Consider the following 14,656-nt stretch of genomic DNA (forward strand, 5'->3'; position numbering starts at 1 on the left):
CATATTTTTCCCTGAACTTCTAATTTTTTATTACTCCAAGTTTTCATAATGTTTAAAGAAATTTCGAGATATTTATTTAGATGCACGGTGTGTGCACGATGATTTGAAAATTTTTCTTAGTTGTGAAATCATGTAAATTATTAATTCAAGTTTCAATTTGTCTGTGGAAGAGGTAACATTCGTCCATTTTCATTATTCCTTTAATTATAACAATTTTCCAACTAGACGAATGTATTTACCACCTCTAAATTTCCAGACTAAATTAAATGTTCACTGATTCATTTAAATAAACTAACCTTTCCAAATCTGTTCGATAAAATTCACACTCGTTCAATCACATAGCTGCAATACAATGCCATTGAACTTAATATGTAATAATATTATATAAAATAGTATATAAGTATATTAATATTATTATATATACTATTATTGTAATAGTATAATAATATATAAATATATTAATATTATTGTATAGACTATTATTACTGTTATACTATTATTGTAATAGTATAATAGTATATAAATATATTAACAATATTATTCATCATTATTAATATTATTATTAACATTAATGTATTTATATATTATTATATAATAATAGTATATAAATATATTAATAATACTATTCACGCACTGTTAACAGACACATTCACTATCCGTCAACTTTCACACGAGAACTACATCACAAATTTCGTCAAAATCCTCGATTGTAAATTCAGAATATTACGTCATTCCGTGTTCCCTCGACATTTCATTTTGACCAATGCCACAGCAAACACGGCCAAAAATTGTCCGTCGCACACGGAGACAATTCGCCAACTGGCAGAAGAAAGTCTGTCATAAATTGCAGAAGTTAAGATAAAAATTTCAATCTCAGGCACGTGGTAGCTCTCTACCGCGAGTCTATGCAGCTTTCTCACCGGTGAATTACCTTCCCCCTATTGGAACGGAGAAGAGAAACCCATCAGGTGGAGAGAAGTTTCCGTTCTGGCCGCTGACCAGACGAAAGTACCGCGAGTTTATGAATGTTGATCGATCGGATCTGTCTTTATTCGCGAACGCATACACACGCACACACACACACGAGCCATCACGAGAGACGTGGTTCGCGAATTCATTGTCGGATGAAATCGCCTTAACCTCGTCTCCGACTGGAAATAGAACTGCAGCGAATTTACAAAGCGACTGTCACTGGCGATTTTCGCCATTTTCGCGCGCGGCCGCTGACCGGAAATAAATCGCGTAACACATGGCCAGCGACAGTTCCTCCTCGAAATTTCTCCATCAGCCGGATGATATTTTTCTAGATCGCCGTACTTTTACGGCGAATCTGTCAGCGAGTTAGTGATCGTAGCGAATTGAAGGGAAATTTGAAGGTATAGTAACGCATAGAATGCACGTTAATAGAGGAAATACGTGAAATGATCCGTTATAACATAATCGTATAAATATTAAATTGCACAATAGTCTTCAGTTTAGCGCTCGGGAGCTATTTTTCTTTCGTACAAATAATTTAAATATTTTTATAGATGGAAACCAATCTGACTTACGTCGATTTGAACTCAAATCATGTAAGATTTCAAAAGTCGAACAGACTTGATTATTAAACTTCTACATTTAAAGTTTATCCTAACTCAACATCGTGGTCGCAATCATTTTTTCCTGTAAGATTTATAAAAACATATAACGCTGTTATCCCCAAGGTAATTTATTCTATTAATTTTAAATTAGAGATCAAATGATTTTCTTTAATTGAAGTTTCTTAAAATTAAAATTAACAATTTAAATTCAATTCAAAATCGTCTTTCTTGAATAAATTTCGCGCTTGTGTGTTTATTTGTTTGATTTCGTTTGTTCACACATATTCATTAAATTTCATTTTTGCATTTTTATTTATTAGATGTCTTTTTGAACGAATATTATGTAAAGGATATTTTCCAATTCCAGAAATCTAGCAGTGTAATTACATTGATCGAGTAAAAATGTCACTCCATCAAAAAAAAAAAAATATATATATATAGATATACCAGCAGAAAATTAATTTTGGAAATATGTAAGAAACCAATCAACGCAAATATGATGGAATAGAATTATTATTATTTTGATCACTATGTTGTAATTCCAAAACGCACAGCATTTAGAAGAGAGAATACCAGTAGAATTAAATTCGAGAATTCTACCAATGAAACTACGGTCCACCAACATTTCCTAATTCCACTGTTAATTCGCTCTCTGTTGGAAATCTCACGCCTAAAGCCGGCTCTACGCGATTACGCTCGAGGCTTCGCGTTAATCGCTCGTACAGCGTGCCTCACGTATCGCGGACTTCAATTGTCAGAGTCTGTTTCAAAACTCTTCTAAAAACAACAATAAATGATACGAAAGGCCGCGAACATCTGTCGTGCTCGACCCCGTTTCCCAAGTTCACGACTTTTTTCTTCTCTCAGGCTGATGTTGTTTCAACGCGAGTTAGAAATTTTCGACACGTAGCACTCCCTCATCAAAACAAGGATGAAACGTCCCTTACGAGGTTTGTGAGAACGGAACTGATCTCGCGAGCTCGAAATGAAATTTATTGCTACGATACAGTTAGTTTACTTGGAAACAAGGTCAGACAACGGAAGCGCCTGCGCGGTAAAACTTTTTCGAAGCTTCCTTTTTTTTTTTTTTTAATTTCTTTCTTTTTTTATTATCTTCCAATTCACCTTTATCGTCGCACGAACCGATATTTCACGATTTTGTACAAATTGCACGCGCGTCCAACAGCACAGCCCGAAGAATTTGATCCCATTTATCTATTCTGTTCGAAGAGTTTTGTGTAGGATGGACACGAAAGTTGTTCACGAAAATATTTGAATTTATTTTGTAGGAAATTTTTACGTGTTTTGTTGCGTGTGCTATTGACGTTAACGCTATAGCGAAACTTGACTATTGTGACTGCATTGGGAACGTTTGAAAGAAATTTAGAAATATGTATATGTATACAGGGATTACGAGTATTGTATTTCGCCGTGATCGTCAAAATATTTAAACAACCGATTATCCATCTACGTTCTTTAAACCATTCGTGGCCCATTGATTTAGTTGGTAATATTAATGAAATTTCAACACGCGTAATGTTCTTCTGTGATAAACGTTCAAATATTTTCGCGAACCACCTAGATACATAAATCAGAATTTTTGGGAATTTTGGATACTATACTTTCAAATTTATGGGAATGGAAGGTGAATGGAAAAGAGGATTTAATGTTCATCTAGACGACGATGACGATAATAATTTACTGAAATGTATAACGATGTATTCGCATGAATCTTCGGTAATTTTATAACGAGGCAACGTCGGATCATGATTAAGCGCGAAACGCTCGAATCAATTGCAATCGAATCATCTCGCTAATTAGCACGTGAAATATAAATGGCAGATTAACACAATTTTTTATTAATGCCGATACTATAATTTAATCATTACCGAACAACTAATGTTCTAAACATTCTGTTCTATGAAAATATATTTCGGAGAAATTTACCAGCAATTCACTGTGTGTGATTTCTTCAAATGAATTATTTTATTCCTTTTCCTTTATCCCACTGCGGTCTCAAGATATGCCATACTTACGTGCATTTTTTAATTCTTTCGTTAAATACGATTTCAAAAAATTGTTATACAATGTTCGAAACACAACGTGAATATTAGAATAGTAAAATAAAAAGGAAGTTGTAATAATAAAGTAAAACAGCAAAACGAGAGAAGCTGTTTCTTTCAGACACATATTTCTTAAAATTCGGTGAGTTCTTAAATATAACTGAAATGCTAATTAAATTATAACATCTGTTAATTAAAAATATAACATAATATATATATAAATTTATATATATAAATATAATTTTATAATATATATATAAATATAACATAATATATATAATATATATAAATTATATAAATAATATATATATAATATATATACATAATATATATAAATTTTATTATATATATATTTTTTTTTTATTTTATATGTATATATTTTATATTTTTTATTTTATATTATATATATATATTTTTTCAACCCGACCGTTTAAAGTATCGTTGAAAAAAATTTTCGACAGAGGCAGTAATTCCGCGAACGAAAGGAAAAAGAAGGAAAAAAAAGGAGAATGCAGAAGAAATGCATTTCATCGGGGTGAAGTGCCGGTTATTTATAGGAAATCTCGTGTCGAGGGGTCCGGGGTCAATGGTTAACCTGGAGCTGTCATTTAACTGAATTAGAGCTTCCAAGTAAATAACAGAAGGTTCCACGGCGTCTAGAGAAAGAAAACGAAGAAAGTTCACTTCCCCGTTCGCGAGAAGGATTTTTCCTCTCGAAAAGTGGCCGTGAGAATGGAACTTTAACTCGAGCCAAGATTCCGAGCTGTCAAGTTGTTACGTAGCTGGAAATTACGTGGTCGGCACAGTTAGTTTTAGAAAATTATACTTGACGGCGAGAAAGTAAATTTGTCATGGAGAAAATAAAAGAAACAAGAAATAAAGGAAAAATTCTAATCTCCAAAAGTGCAGTATTACAAATATGCAATGTCTTTTTTCTGAAAAATGATCATTTTTATCATTCTGATTGTTTTAATATTAAACAAGTCTAAAGTAGTAATCGTTGTAAATCCATAAAATTTCGATGGAAATTGAATTCAATTTAATTTTAATCACTCTAATTAATTCTAGTGTCGAATGAATCTAGAGAATAGTAATCATACTATTTCTATGTATCATCAAGCATTTCTAATACTATAATATAAAATAGTAATTTAAAATGCTATAACTCTTAGAAAATTTTTTTCTACAAAAAAATCACATGAAACAATCAATCTATTATTCTACTATTGGTAGTTCTAGTGTTAAATAAATGTTAAAATGTTTGTTAAAAATTTCGATTTAGAGCGATTAAGACCAACACAAAGGACTTTCGTAAAGTGAATCTAAGAATGTTTAGAAGGGATTAAGAAATTGAAATTAATTTACCGATATCCTATATATTTTAACGTATACTGTTTTAACACTGGTATCTATTAGAGACGAAGTCAGAGCTTACGAGCTTAAAAGGATTATGTTACATAGTCAGTTTAACCCTTTAGTAATACCATGTGACTTGGCAGTTTGCACGATGTTTGAACACGGACTACGCAAATGTTTATCTGCATGCAAATTAATAAATTTGTATTAATGCAGCTACAGCAAACAGATGTAGCAGCTAATGAGCAAAATTCTACTGACAAAATAAAAAGATTTAAAAGTCGTATTTTAATCAGTTTACATCAGTCACAAATAAACAGAACAACTCTAACTCTAATTATAGTTGTTCAACGTGGCTGTTACGTTAATCTTAAAAGTTTGCTTTGAAAAATTCACGCATGCCTCCTAGACTGTTTGTGGAAGCTTAAGAAAGTAATTATTCCTTTTAAAATTTCAAGCGAAATTCCTTCAAAATTCTAATTTCTAATTCTCTTTGAACCTTCGTTCTGAATCATCCCTTTTATACGCTCGCTAATGCTATTACTGCCAGCAAATAAACAGCTCATTCGTTGCACGCCGATCCTTGCGTTTGAAAAAAAAAAAAAAAAAAAAATGTTAACTACCAATATTCCCTGAACAAACAAAGATTCAATTACCCTGGGTCAAAATTCGTTTTCCCACGTGTGGCGTTCGCGATTGAAATGTTTGCAACAAAACCGGAGATCCCGCGAAATTCAATAAATACAACGTTGAAGCTGTCACGTTACAGTTTCACAGTGTGATCGAGGTCGATTTTGCTTTTTATTTGAAGCCCCTATCAAATGGATATTTATAAACCTGTCAAACGCACGGGAACTTGTAAAATACTAGACTGTATAAGAAATGGTATGATACTTCTTTAAAATTACCTCGCCGTTTGAAACTTCATCAAAGTACAAACGAGATATCGCGATATTTCAGAATTCTCGGAGAAATTAATATTACTCTTTTTTCATACGAAACGCTCTGTTCTGTGAAAATTGTAATTTTCTTGTTAACAATAATTTCTGTCAATTGATATTTTCCATGCGTAATAAAAATGACAGATATAACTTCTTTAATTATGTTCAATAATCTTCTTATTAATTGTCCACATCGATTAACAGTGGTTACGAATGGAATAAAATTCCTTTGTATTAATAACTACCGTGATTAAGGATCTTTGTGAATAATAAAAACGTAGTAATTTCCATTAAATAATAATAGTAATTCTCACAATTTTAATTAATAATAATTCTATTCTTTAATTAATAATAATTAATTAATAATTTTAATTAATAATAATTCTATTCTTTAATAATTCTATTCTTTATTCCTTTAAAGACATATTTCCATTAATTTTCATCAATAGAACAATGCTGCGAAAATAATCGAAAATTTTCTTATTAATTGTCCATATTGATAAACAGTAGTTACGAATAGAATAAAATTCCTTTGTATTAATAACTACCGTGATTAAAGATCTTTGTGAATAATAAAAACGTAGTAATTCCCATTAAATAATAATAATAATTCTCACAATTTTAATTAATAATAATTCTATTCTTTAACATATTCCTTTAAAGACATATTTCCATTAATTTTCATCAATAGAACAATGCTGCGAAAATAATCGAAAACTTTCTTATTAATTGTCCATATCGATAAATAGTGGTTACGAATAGAATAAAATTCTTTTGTATTAATAACTACCGTGATTAAAGATCTTTGTGAATAATAAAAACGTAGTAATTCCCATTAAATAATAATAATAATTTTCACAATTTTAATTAATAATAATTCCTATTCTTTAACATACTCTTTCAAAAACATATTTCCATTAATTTTCATCAATAGAACAATGCTGCGAAAATAATCGAAAAATGTAAAGTTCTTAATATAAATATCACGAACGAATTATTTTCAATAAACCCCGTGTGAACTCTCCGAGTTTTCCTCGCGAAATTTTTTCTCCCGCTTTTATTCGAAATATAATAACGAATTTTGTATTTTACGAATATGTATTAACTGGCTTTTCTGTACAAAAGCGTCATGCGATCTAAAACGGTAATAATTTCAATCCTCGAACGTTGAACATTTCCTACACAGGCAGAAATTACTTTCCCTTGTTTAACGCGTACTTTCTATTAAAATGCAAAGAAAGCTGTTGCCATTCTTGGCGACGATCTCCACGACATAGCACTCGCTTTGCATTTCTCCAAAATTTTCACCGTCCCTGTGATACTTCTACAAGGCTGGATGTAACAAGCATAAGCGCCTTTCGCATCATCAATATGTATTACGGTGTCGTTTGGCGAGAAGATGTACTACAATGGACTTTGCTGATCATACATCCATCCCTAGATCGTATTTTATAGTTAGATTTCATGTTTTACGATTCTTGTCACGTAACGTAATGAAAATGTGCGATTCAATTTAATTGCGTAATCCCCAAACGCTTTGGGTTCGACGATTTCTTTTTCGAGCAAGATTTGCGCACAGTTTTTTAGTTTCTCTTTGAATTAATTCCTTTTCTTAAATTTATCAGCGTTTGTTATTGGTTATTCAGAAACATTTGTTTGAAGTTACACGAATTTAATGTGTTTTTAATATTTTCAGTATGTTTTATCGATATTAATAGTCTCCGTGGATGTTGAAATAGTTTCCTAACTTTTTATTTAAATTTCGATAACTAGATCGCAGATTCTCTTGCATATTTGTATGAAATCTAAGAAATTTATTTCATATATTTTTAATTTCTTTGGAATTTTGAATTTCCTGTAAATGCATAGAAGTCCACAGTCCATCAATAACAATTACACTAGACTGAAGCCTAAATTCGAGCATTGAGAACAGCGACGAAAGTCAGTTTTTCAATCTACTGTTCCAACAATATTTACCAAATTAAATTTGTGACAGACAAATTACATTTACGACAGCTGTTTCGATATTAATCCTCCTTTTATGAAATTGAGAGTTATTATACGGGAGTTACGTGCGTTGTATTTCAATGTTAACTATATTAAAATAATAAACCGCAAATTCCAAACGTCATCCAAAAAGTTGAAGTAATTACCTTGCCCCAAATTAAATAACAGTCGGGGCATAATATTATTGCGACCTTCTTCCTGAGTCTGATATACTTTGTAGCACGTGGAACTTCATAATAATTCTTCCAACATTATCCCAACCGCATTATACATTAATCAACCAATAACGAAACAGCTTATATTTTCAAACTTTTAAGTGATAATACTCATGTAATATTAAACAGAATAATAACATTAGTTCATCTCACAAGCAATACTAATTTAAATTGAATGATCGAGCGAAGGCACGCGACTTCAAACAACGTCAAATACCGATAAAAATGTAAGCGCGTATATAATTGAGAATTAAATACATTGTACTATCACGGAATATAAAATGAACGGCGAGGACAAAGTTTTTGAAGATTAAAACGGGAGAAAATTATTACTACTTATTTTACAGAATACTGTATTACAATTGGCGAGAAAAGTGAACGTGTAACGTGTATTAATTTTATATCTGTTCTACAACATTTTACAATTAATTTCATGTTTGTTCTGCAACAAACGTTCAATGCAAATTTAAAATTCAATTAATTTCAAATCATTTGATCTGAAAATCCTAAAATTGAAATTTTATTCTTATATAATATCAGTTTAAAATTTTGCCTTTTACTTCCATTTTATATTTTACCTCGCTTCGAAAGTAAATAAAATGAAAGAAAATACTTCGAGGTAGCATGTAATACTTCCCGACGAGAAGTACGTACGTCATCATTGCTAATGAAACTCATAGAGCCAAGAATTAATCATTCAACTAATAATTAATTCAATACCTCATCAACTGAAAGTTTGACATTCAAACTTCGCCTTTACGCACATTGTACGCAAATAGAAACTTGCAACTATCTTCGCAAATTATCACTGTATGCAAATTATCTTCCCAAAGATGAAACTACAAGCCGATACTGTATAGTTCGTAGTCACGGATTAAATAAAAAATTAATATTCCCGAAAAATCGACAAAATAGGCAAAAAGCATATGCACAATGTCTCCCATTAATTTTCTAATTCTGTAAAAAAAAAATTACACAATAATATAAAGACTTGGATATAAAGACTTTAAAATAATGCCCAAGTTTATTATTATTATTATTATTCGCTTATTTAATAATAATAACGGGCTGATTTTAAAGCTTGAAGCCTTTATTATAAAATACATAATTCATTTTATTCTAAGATGTTTTCAGATCATGCATAGATGGCAAAGTGAAGACACTTTTTAGAGTGCTTATAGATTTAAAGACTGTTGTACAGTATTTTTTGATAGAATTTTAAATATCAGGCAAAAAAAAGTATAAGAATATTTCTTGAATTTTCGTCGTTTAATATTCAAAGTTCGATAAAATGGTGAAAGAAATCAAAGTTCGAGGGAATGTTGGTGAAGGGAAGGCCTCAATCTTCAAACACACGCTGGATTCAGCCATGAGAAAAATTTTTCAATGTTCTCACATACTCTGACAATTTATAGCATCTATTTTCTGCAAGAAGAAACGTGTCTTTGCTCTCCTACCCCCACGCTACACACTGTAAAAACACCTCAGAGTAAAATAAACAATGCATAATTGAAAGTATGCAAAGTATTACATTCAAGCTTGAAAAGACATTTGTTCATAAGATTAAAAAACAGTTTACAACGCTTGATATTAACCCCTTGCGCTGGAAACTGGTTCGCGGACCATAACGAGTGACCGAGCCGTACACAATAATTCGTCGCTTTCTTTTTTGCACTCGTCAGTATGATGTCACTGGATAGAAATGATTAAAAAGTGATAAACTTATCATTCGTTTTGCCTGAGTTACATTTAAATATACTTGAAACTGAGAAAATGTTGCAATTTTGGGACGAAAAGTTCTCGACGTGCACGGCACGTCATTCCAGCGCAAGAGGTTAAGAGTCATTAAGCCTACTTAAGGGTTAACAATTTCCACAAAATTTATTTTTTCAAAACTTCACGTAGTTAACATCCCTTATTAACCGCTTGCGCTGGCAACTGATTGCGGACCATAACGAGTGACCAAGCCGTCATACAATAATTCGTCGCTTTCTTTCTGAACTCGTCGGTACGATACCGCTGGATAGAAATTATTGAGAAGTAATAAATTTATTATTCGTTTTACTTAAATATGCTTAAAACTGAGGAAATATTGGAATTTTGGTACGTATTTCCAGGGCAAGAGGTTAATGGAAGTTATCACGTACGATATATCGACAGAGAGAGACGTCACTTACCTTGTCCATGCCTGTCCTTGTCCATTTCTCTCTCGGATTCGGCTGAGAGCGGGTGGGCGTCACGATCCCCTCGGATCACTGCATCACGAAACTTTCCAACTTCGATCGATCCCGTCCCCGGATCTCGCACGTACGGCCTCGCACGAATTATTTCCAAACGTTGTGCGCATCTGTCGTACTCGTGTCGGGATCGGTTGGACGGGGGCGTACGGACGACGATGGTGGTGCGAGTTTCACGTGTTTACAGAGAAGGGCGGGAGGGACAGAGACAGCGGGACAGCTAACGTAAGACAAGAGATGAGCGCGAGACGGAGACAGAGAAAAAGAGAGACGGCCGTGGTAGGAGAGGCAACAGCCGACGACACCTCTTTGACAAGCAGCGCAGAAAATCATGCAGATCAGCCGGCGCACATCCTGCGATATTTATATCTAATCAAATTAATCGAGCGAGACCAGCGTTGCCGCAACAGCCCAATGGCGTGACTTCTTCGCTATTCTCTCTCTTTCTCTCTCTCTCCCTCTCTCGAGTTTTATCGAAATCCGCTGCTCGAGCCGCGACCAGCATCCATCGAAGGGATCAGCTGCGGAGAGGGGAGGTCTGATCGATAAAAATTTATCTATCTGTTAATCGACGTTCGACGACGAACACCGCCAATCCATTTCGTTGAAACTTCTCCTCGCGGAGTGCGTGCAGCGACACTTGTGGCTAGATTTGTGCGTATCTGCAAAAGGAGATTTGCATGGTTTATTAAAAANAAAGGAGATTTTCATGGTTTTTTAAAAAAAAAAAAAAAAAAAAAAAAAAGGAAAAGAAAGAAAACGAGTACGAGTAATTTTCACTGCCAAGACCATCCGCTTTACGGCCGTGATGAGCCATCTGCCTTTACAGGAGAATCGGAAGATTAGTGAATTTCACGCCTCTCTCCGCTAGCTCTCGTGCATCGAGGAATCACGCCCGCGGGGGTTGAATTGACGTTGAATTGATAATAGAATCGTAACGATCGAGGAAATAATACACGGTCTCTGTTCTATAGATCCCCGATGCACGATAGGAAAGCCGAAGAGGCGCGTCGCAACGCAAGTTTTCTCGTTGCTCGTGCAGCTGTTGACATCGTTAACAATGGACACCCTTGAATCGGCTTCCACCCCCACCGCCGCAGTTTCGTTTCTTTGTCGCGATCCTCGCTGACGTTAACGAAACGCCCGATCTTTGTTTGATACGTAAATTAGTTCCAATTGTTCGATCTTTCGACACTGAGGAAGACTTTGATGAATTTTAGGACGAGTTATCAAACAATGTTTCGCGGCTGAAATGATTTAGAAATTTTACGCGCGCAATGATGAAAAGTGAGAACGTTGAAAATTTTGTACCGTAATGGCGAGAAATAAAACCGTTGGAAATTTTGTATTATAATAATGGAGAATCAAAACGAATTGAATTTTAATTAAAAAAGTTTCGTAACTGGTATTTATAAATAAGGATGATAAATGAATATTAACTCAGGAAACAAGAATTTTCACCGATTGAAAACACGATTTACGATCTACTTCCCCGTGAAATATTTTTACAGAATTCTCGAAATTTTTGTGATTACATGGAAATATTATTGGACAATTTAACAAGTTGGTATCTAAATTTTAACTCGAGGTCGTATGATCGATTTCCATCAAACGAAATACTATCAAAGAAGATTGAAAATCAGATAATCCCGAATTTAAACTTCAGTTCAAGAGATCACGACTGATTTCTACAAAATGGAACGTTGCAGAATCTTCGAGATTTTCGCACCACTGAAAAGGTAGAAATGCTATTAGACGACTTGGGAATTGCCAAACCTAAACTTTGTTTCAAAGGATCGTACAACCAATTTCTACGAGATAAAACGTTCTTCTAGATAACCACTTGAAAGCAGTAGATTAAAGAAAAAGAGGTTTACACAATTTCAAATATAAACTTTCCTCAAATCCCTGAAAGATAATTATAATTGTCGAAGCACCGCTAAAAGATTGAGATTAAATAATCTCGAATCTTCTCACTTCCCAGAAAACGAAATCTTTCCTCAGAGAATGGTAACAATCAAAATTCAGACGTAATAAAAATTAATCCCCTTGGAAGCTGTTGCTACGGCTGCATTAAAACCTCGAAACAAAAGGAAACAAGAAGAAACACAGTTGAAACTTCATCGCACTATCGAACAATAAGAAAACCAGGCGAAAGAGGGAGAGAATTTTTCCTGGGGGAAGCTACCCTCGAGCAACTTGCCGCGAAAGCAAGTTGCGTTTGAAGACCGCGAGTCTTTTCAGCTAGGTTGGCGCGGGTAACTCGAGAGAACCGGATAACGCGTGCGTCACGTTAATGGACGAAAAACGTTTCTCTGGATATTTTTCGGTGCTCTTTGTGCTTGCCTGTCCCCTTTTAGGCGAGTCTTCTACGCGACAGTGTACAAAGAGGGAACACGATCCGGTCCAAGGCAAATACAAACAGATTAAAAGCTTTCAGATTGAAAGGGACAAAAGGGAGAATCACTGTCTAATTACGGACACGGTTTCCGAGTCGTTTTAAATTCCACTCCTCTCTTTCTTTGAGAGACACGTGCACATTCACGATTGCGAGCAAATGCGAACTGTCACTTTTAAGGAACGAGGTAACTGCGAAGTTTCGCGTTTCACCGAGGAACTCGCGGCCGGGATGGATTTAGGAAATAGGTCGCAGCGGTGTAATTTTTGAATCTTTAACTACACGGATGCTTAAATGAGGTGAACGTTATAACTCATTGTCCCACGAGACCGTTGAGAACCTTCGTCTTTCTTGCTCGGACAAAGGGAAACGAGAGAATCTTTTTAAATAAATAAAAGGAACGGAGAAATTTGGAGATAGCGCTCGTACGAGTCCCTCTTAGAAATTGATCAACTTCACACTTGGTGAATTTTCACGTGATTCGAGTTGAGAAGAAACTTGCTTTTAGGAAGTAACGTGACGAGAAATTTTGAAAAATAATATTTACGTTCCTTCTCACATTTTTCGCTTGCGGACATTTTGCTTTCGAAGAAGTTATTCGTCGCAAAGTGGGATGAACAATCCTTCAAGCGCAGGAGAAGTTTCAGAAAATAATGTTTACATCATTTTGTACTTTTCAAGTCACAGAGTTTACTTAATTTGCAAGAAATTTTCGAAAACAAATTTGCAGAAAAGTGTTTTTTACTTATCGATAAATAAACGTATTTTACTTTCATAGTGTTATCTATCTGAAAATTATGACACTTGTATCCTTTTCCCTTGTGGGATTAAGAAATTATTTATCACAAGATAACGTGACAAACGTCAAAAAATATTTGTGATATCCTCACTTTTCTTTTACTTTTTATCAAGTCAGTATCTGAAGCCATTTATATAAGAAACATCCTACAAAGATTACATGAACAGTCATCATCACGTTCCCATGAAAGTTCAAATCAACATTACTTTAGAATTTGAAGGAATCTATTTGACACTCTTGGAAAAGCACACGGGGACTTTAAATCGTAACGATAGCAACAAGAAGTTGGAAGAACGAAACGATCGGAAACGTGTCCCCCATTCACCTTCTAGTGATCTTCAATTTCCAGTGACAGGCACTTTCTCGCGAAGCGAAAAAAAAGAGAAAAAGAAAGAAAGAAAAGAAAAGAAAGTGTGAGGCGCGCGTGCACGCTGGCGCGATTCTTGGCGTGAGAGTTTCACGATCAAAGAGCAGCAGCTCGCGAATCGCAACATCTCGAGCGTGCAACGGCGGAAGTGATCCAAGGGTACCGTTGTCGGATCCACATGTACGCGTACAATCGATCCGACGATCGAGGACAGAGAAGCAACGCAATGTAGCAGTAGACAGTAGCAGTGAAAATGGTTGGACAGTAGAGCAGTTTATGGCTGGCAAGAGAGTCGATGAATTAAACCCGGAGGGTTTGGTTTCAATCGAGCGGGAGAATTTGGTTTTCGGTCGGCTCCGGCGGCGGATTTTGGATTCGCGCGGCTTTCTATCACGCGTGGGCGGGAGAAATTGTACTCCGCGGGCAAGATGCAGCTCGACGGAATGACAGTGGCCTACTGAAGGGCTGACACGACGCGCGGAACACGGGGAACCCCGCGAAAATCGTACGTGCATGCGCAACGCGCGCCACCTGAGCGCGACCCGATCGCGCATCCCACTTTTTAAAGCCTCGTTCACATCGTTTGCGCGCGATTCATGATCAATTGACGATACGTAATAAAAGATACCGTCGGTGATATGAAGGAGGTATTCTGGTAATCCGGCTTGAAAAAAATCGACGTTTTTTTGGGGA

The 14,656-nt window shown here is 34.9% G+C and overlaps 1 protein-coding gene across 2 annotated transcripts in view; it reads right to left on the bottom strand.

Moving 5' to 3' along the window:
• LOC122534909 (calcium/calmodulin-dependent 3',5'-cyclic nucleotide phosphodiesterase 1-like) overlaps window positions 1-14,411 on the bottom strand; it is a 271,807-nt gene extending 257,396 nt beyond the window's left edge. The window contains exons 1-2 of one of the 2 annotated variants that reach the window (XM_043665980.1): window positions 14,154-14,411; window positions 10,340-11,061 (exon numbers count right to left, since the gene is read on the bottom strand). In XM_043665980.1, the coding sequence (XP_043521915.1) occupies window positions 10,340-10,364 (25 nt within the window). In that variant the 5' untranslated portion in view covers window positions 10,365-11,061; window positions 14,154-14,411. Of the gene's footprint in view, window positions 1-10,339; window positions 11,062-14,126 lie in introns of both variants that reach the window. The other variant, XM_043665979.1, reaches the window with a different exon arrangement.
• Between the last annotated feature and the right edge of the window lie 245 nt (window positions 14,412-14,656).

Source organism: Frieseomelitta varia, unplaced genomic scaffold, assembly GCF_011392965.1.
Source record: "Frieseomelitta varia isolate USP_RPSP 00005682 unplaced genomic scaffold, Fvar_1.2 scaffold_648, whole genome shotgun sequence".
Classification (NCBI taxonomy): domain Eukaryota; kingdom Metazoa; phylum Arthropoda; class Insecta; order Hymenoptera; family Apidae; genus Frieseomelitta; species Frieseomelitta varia.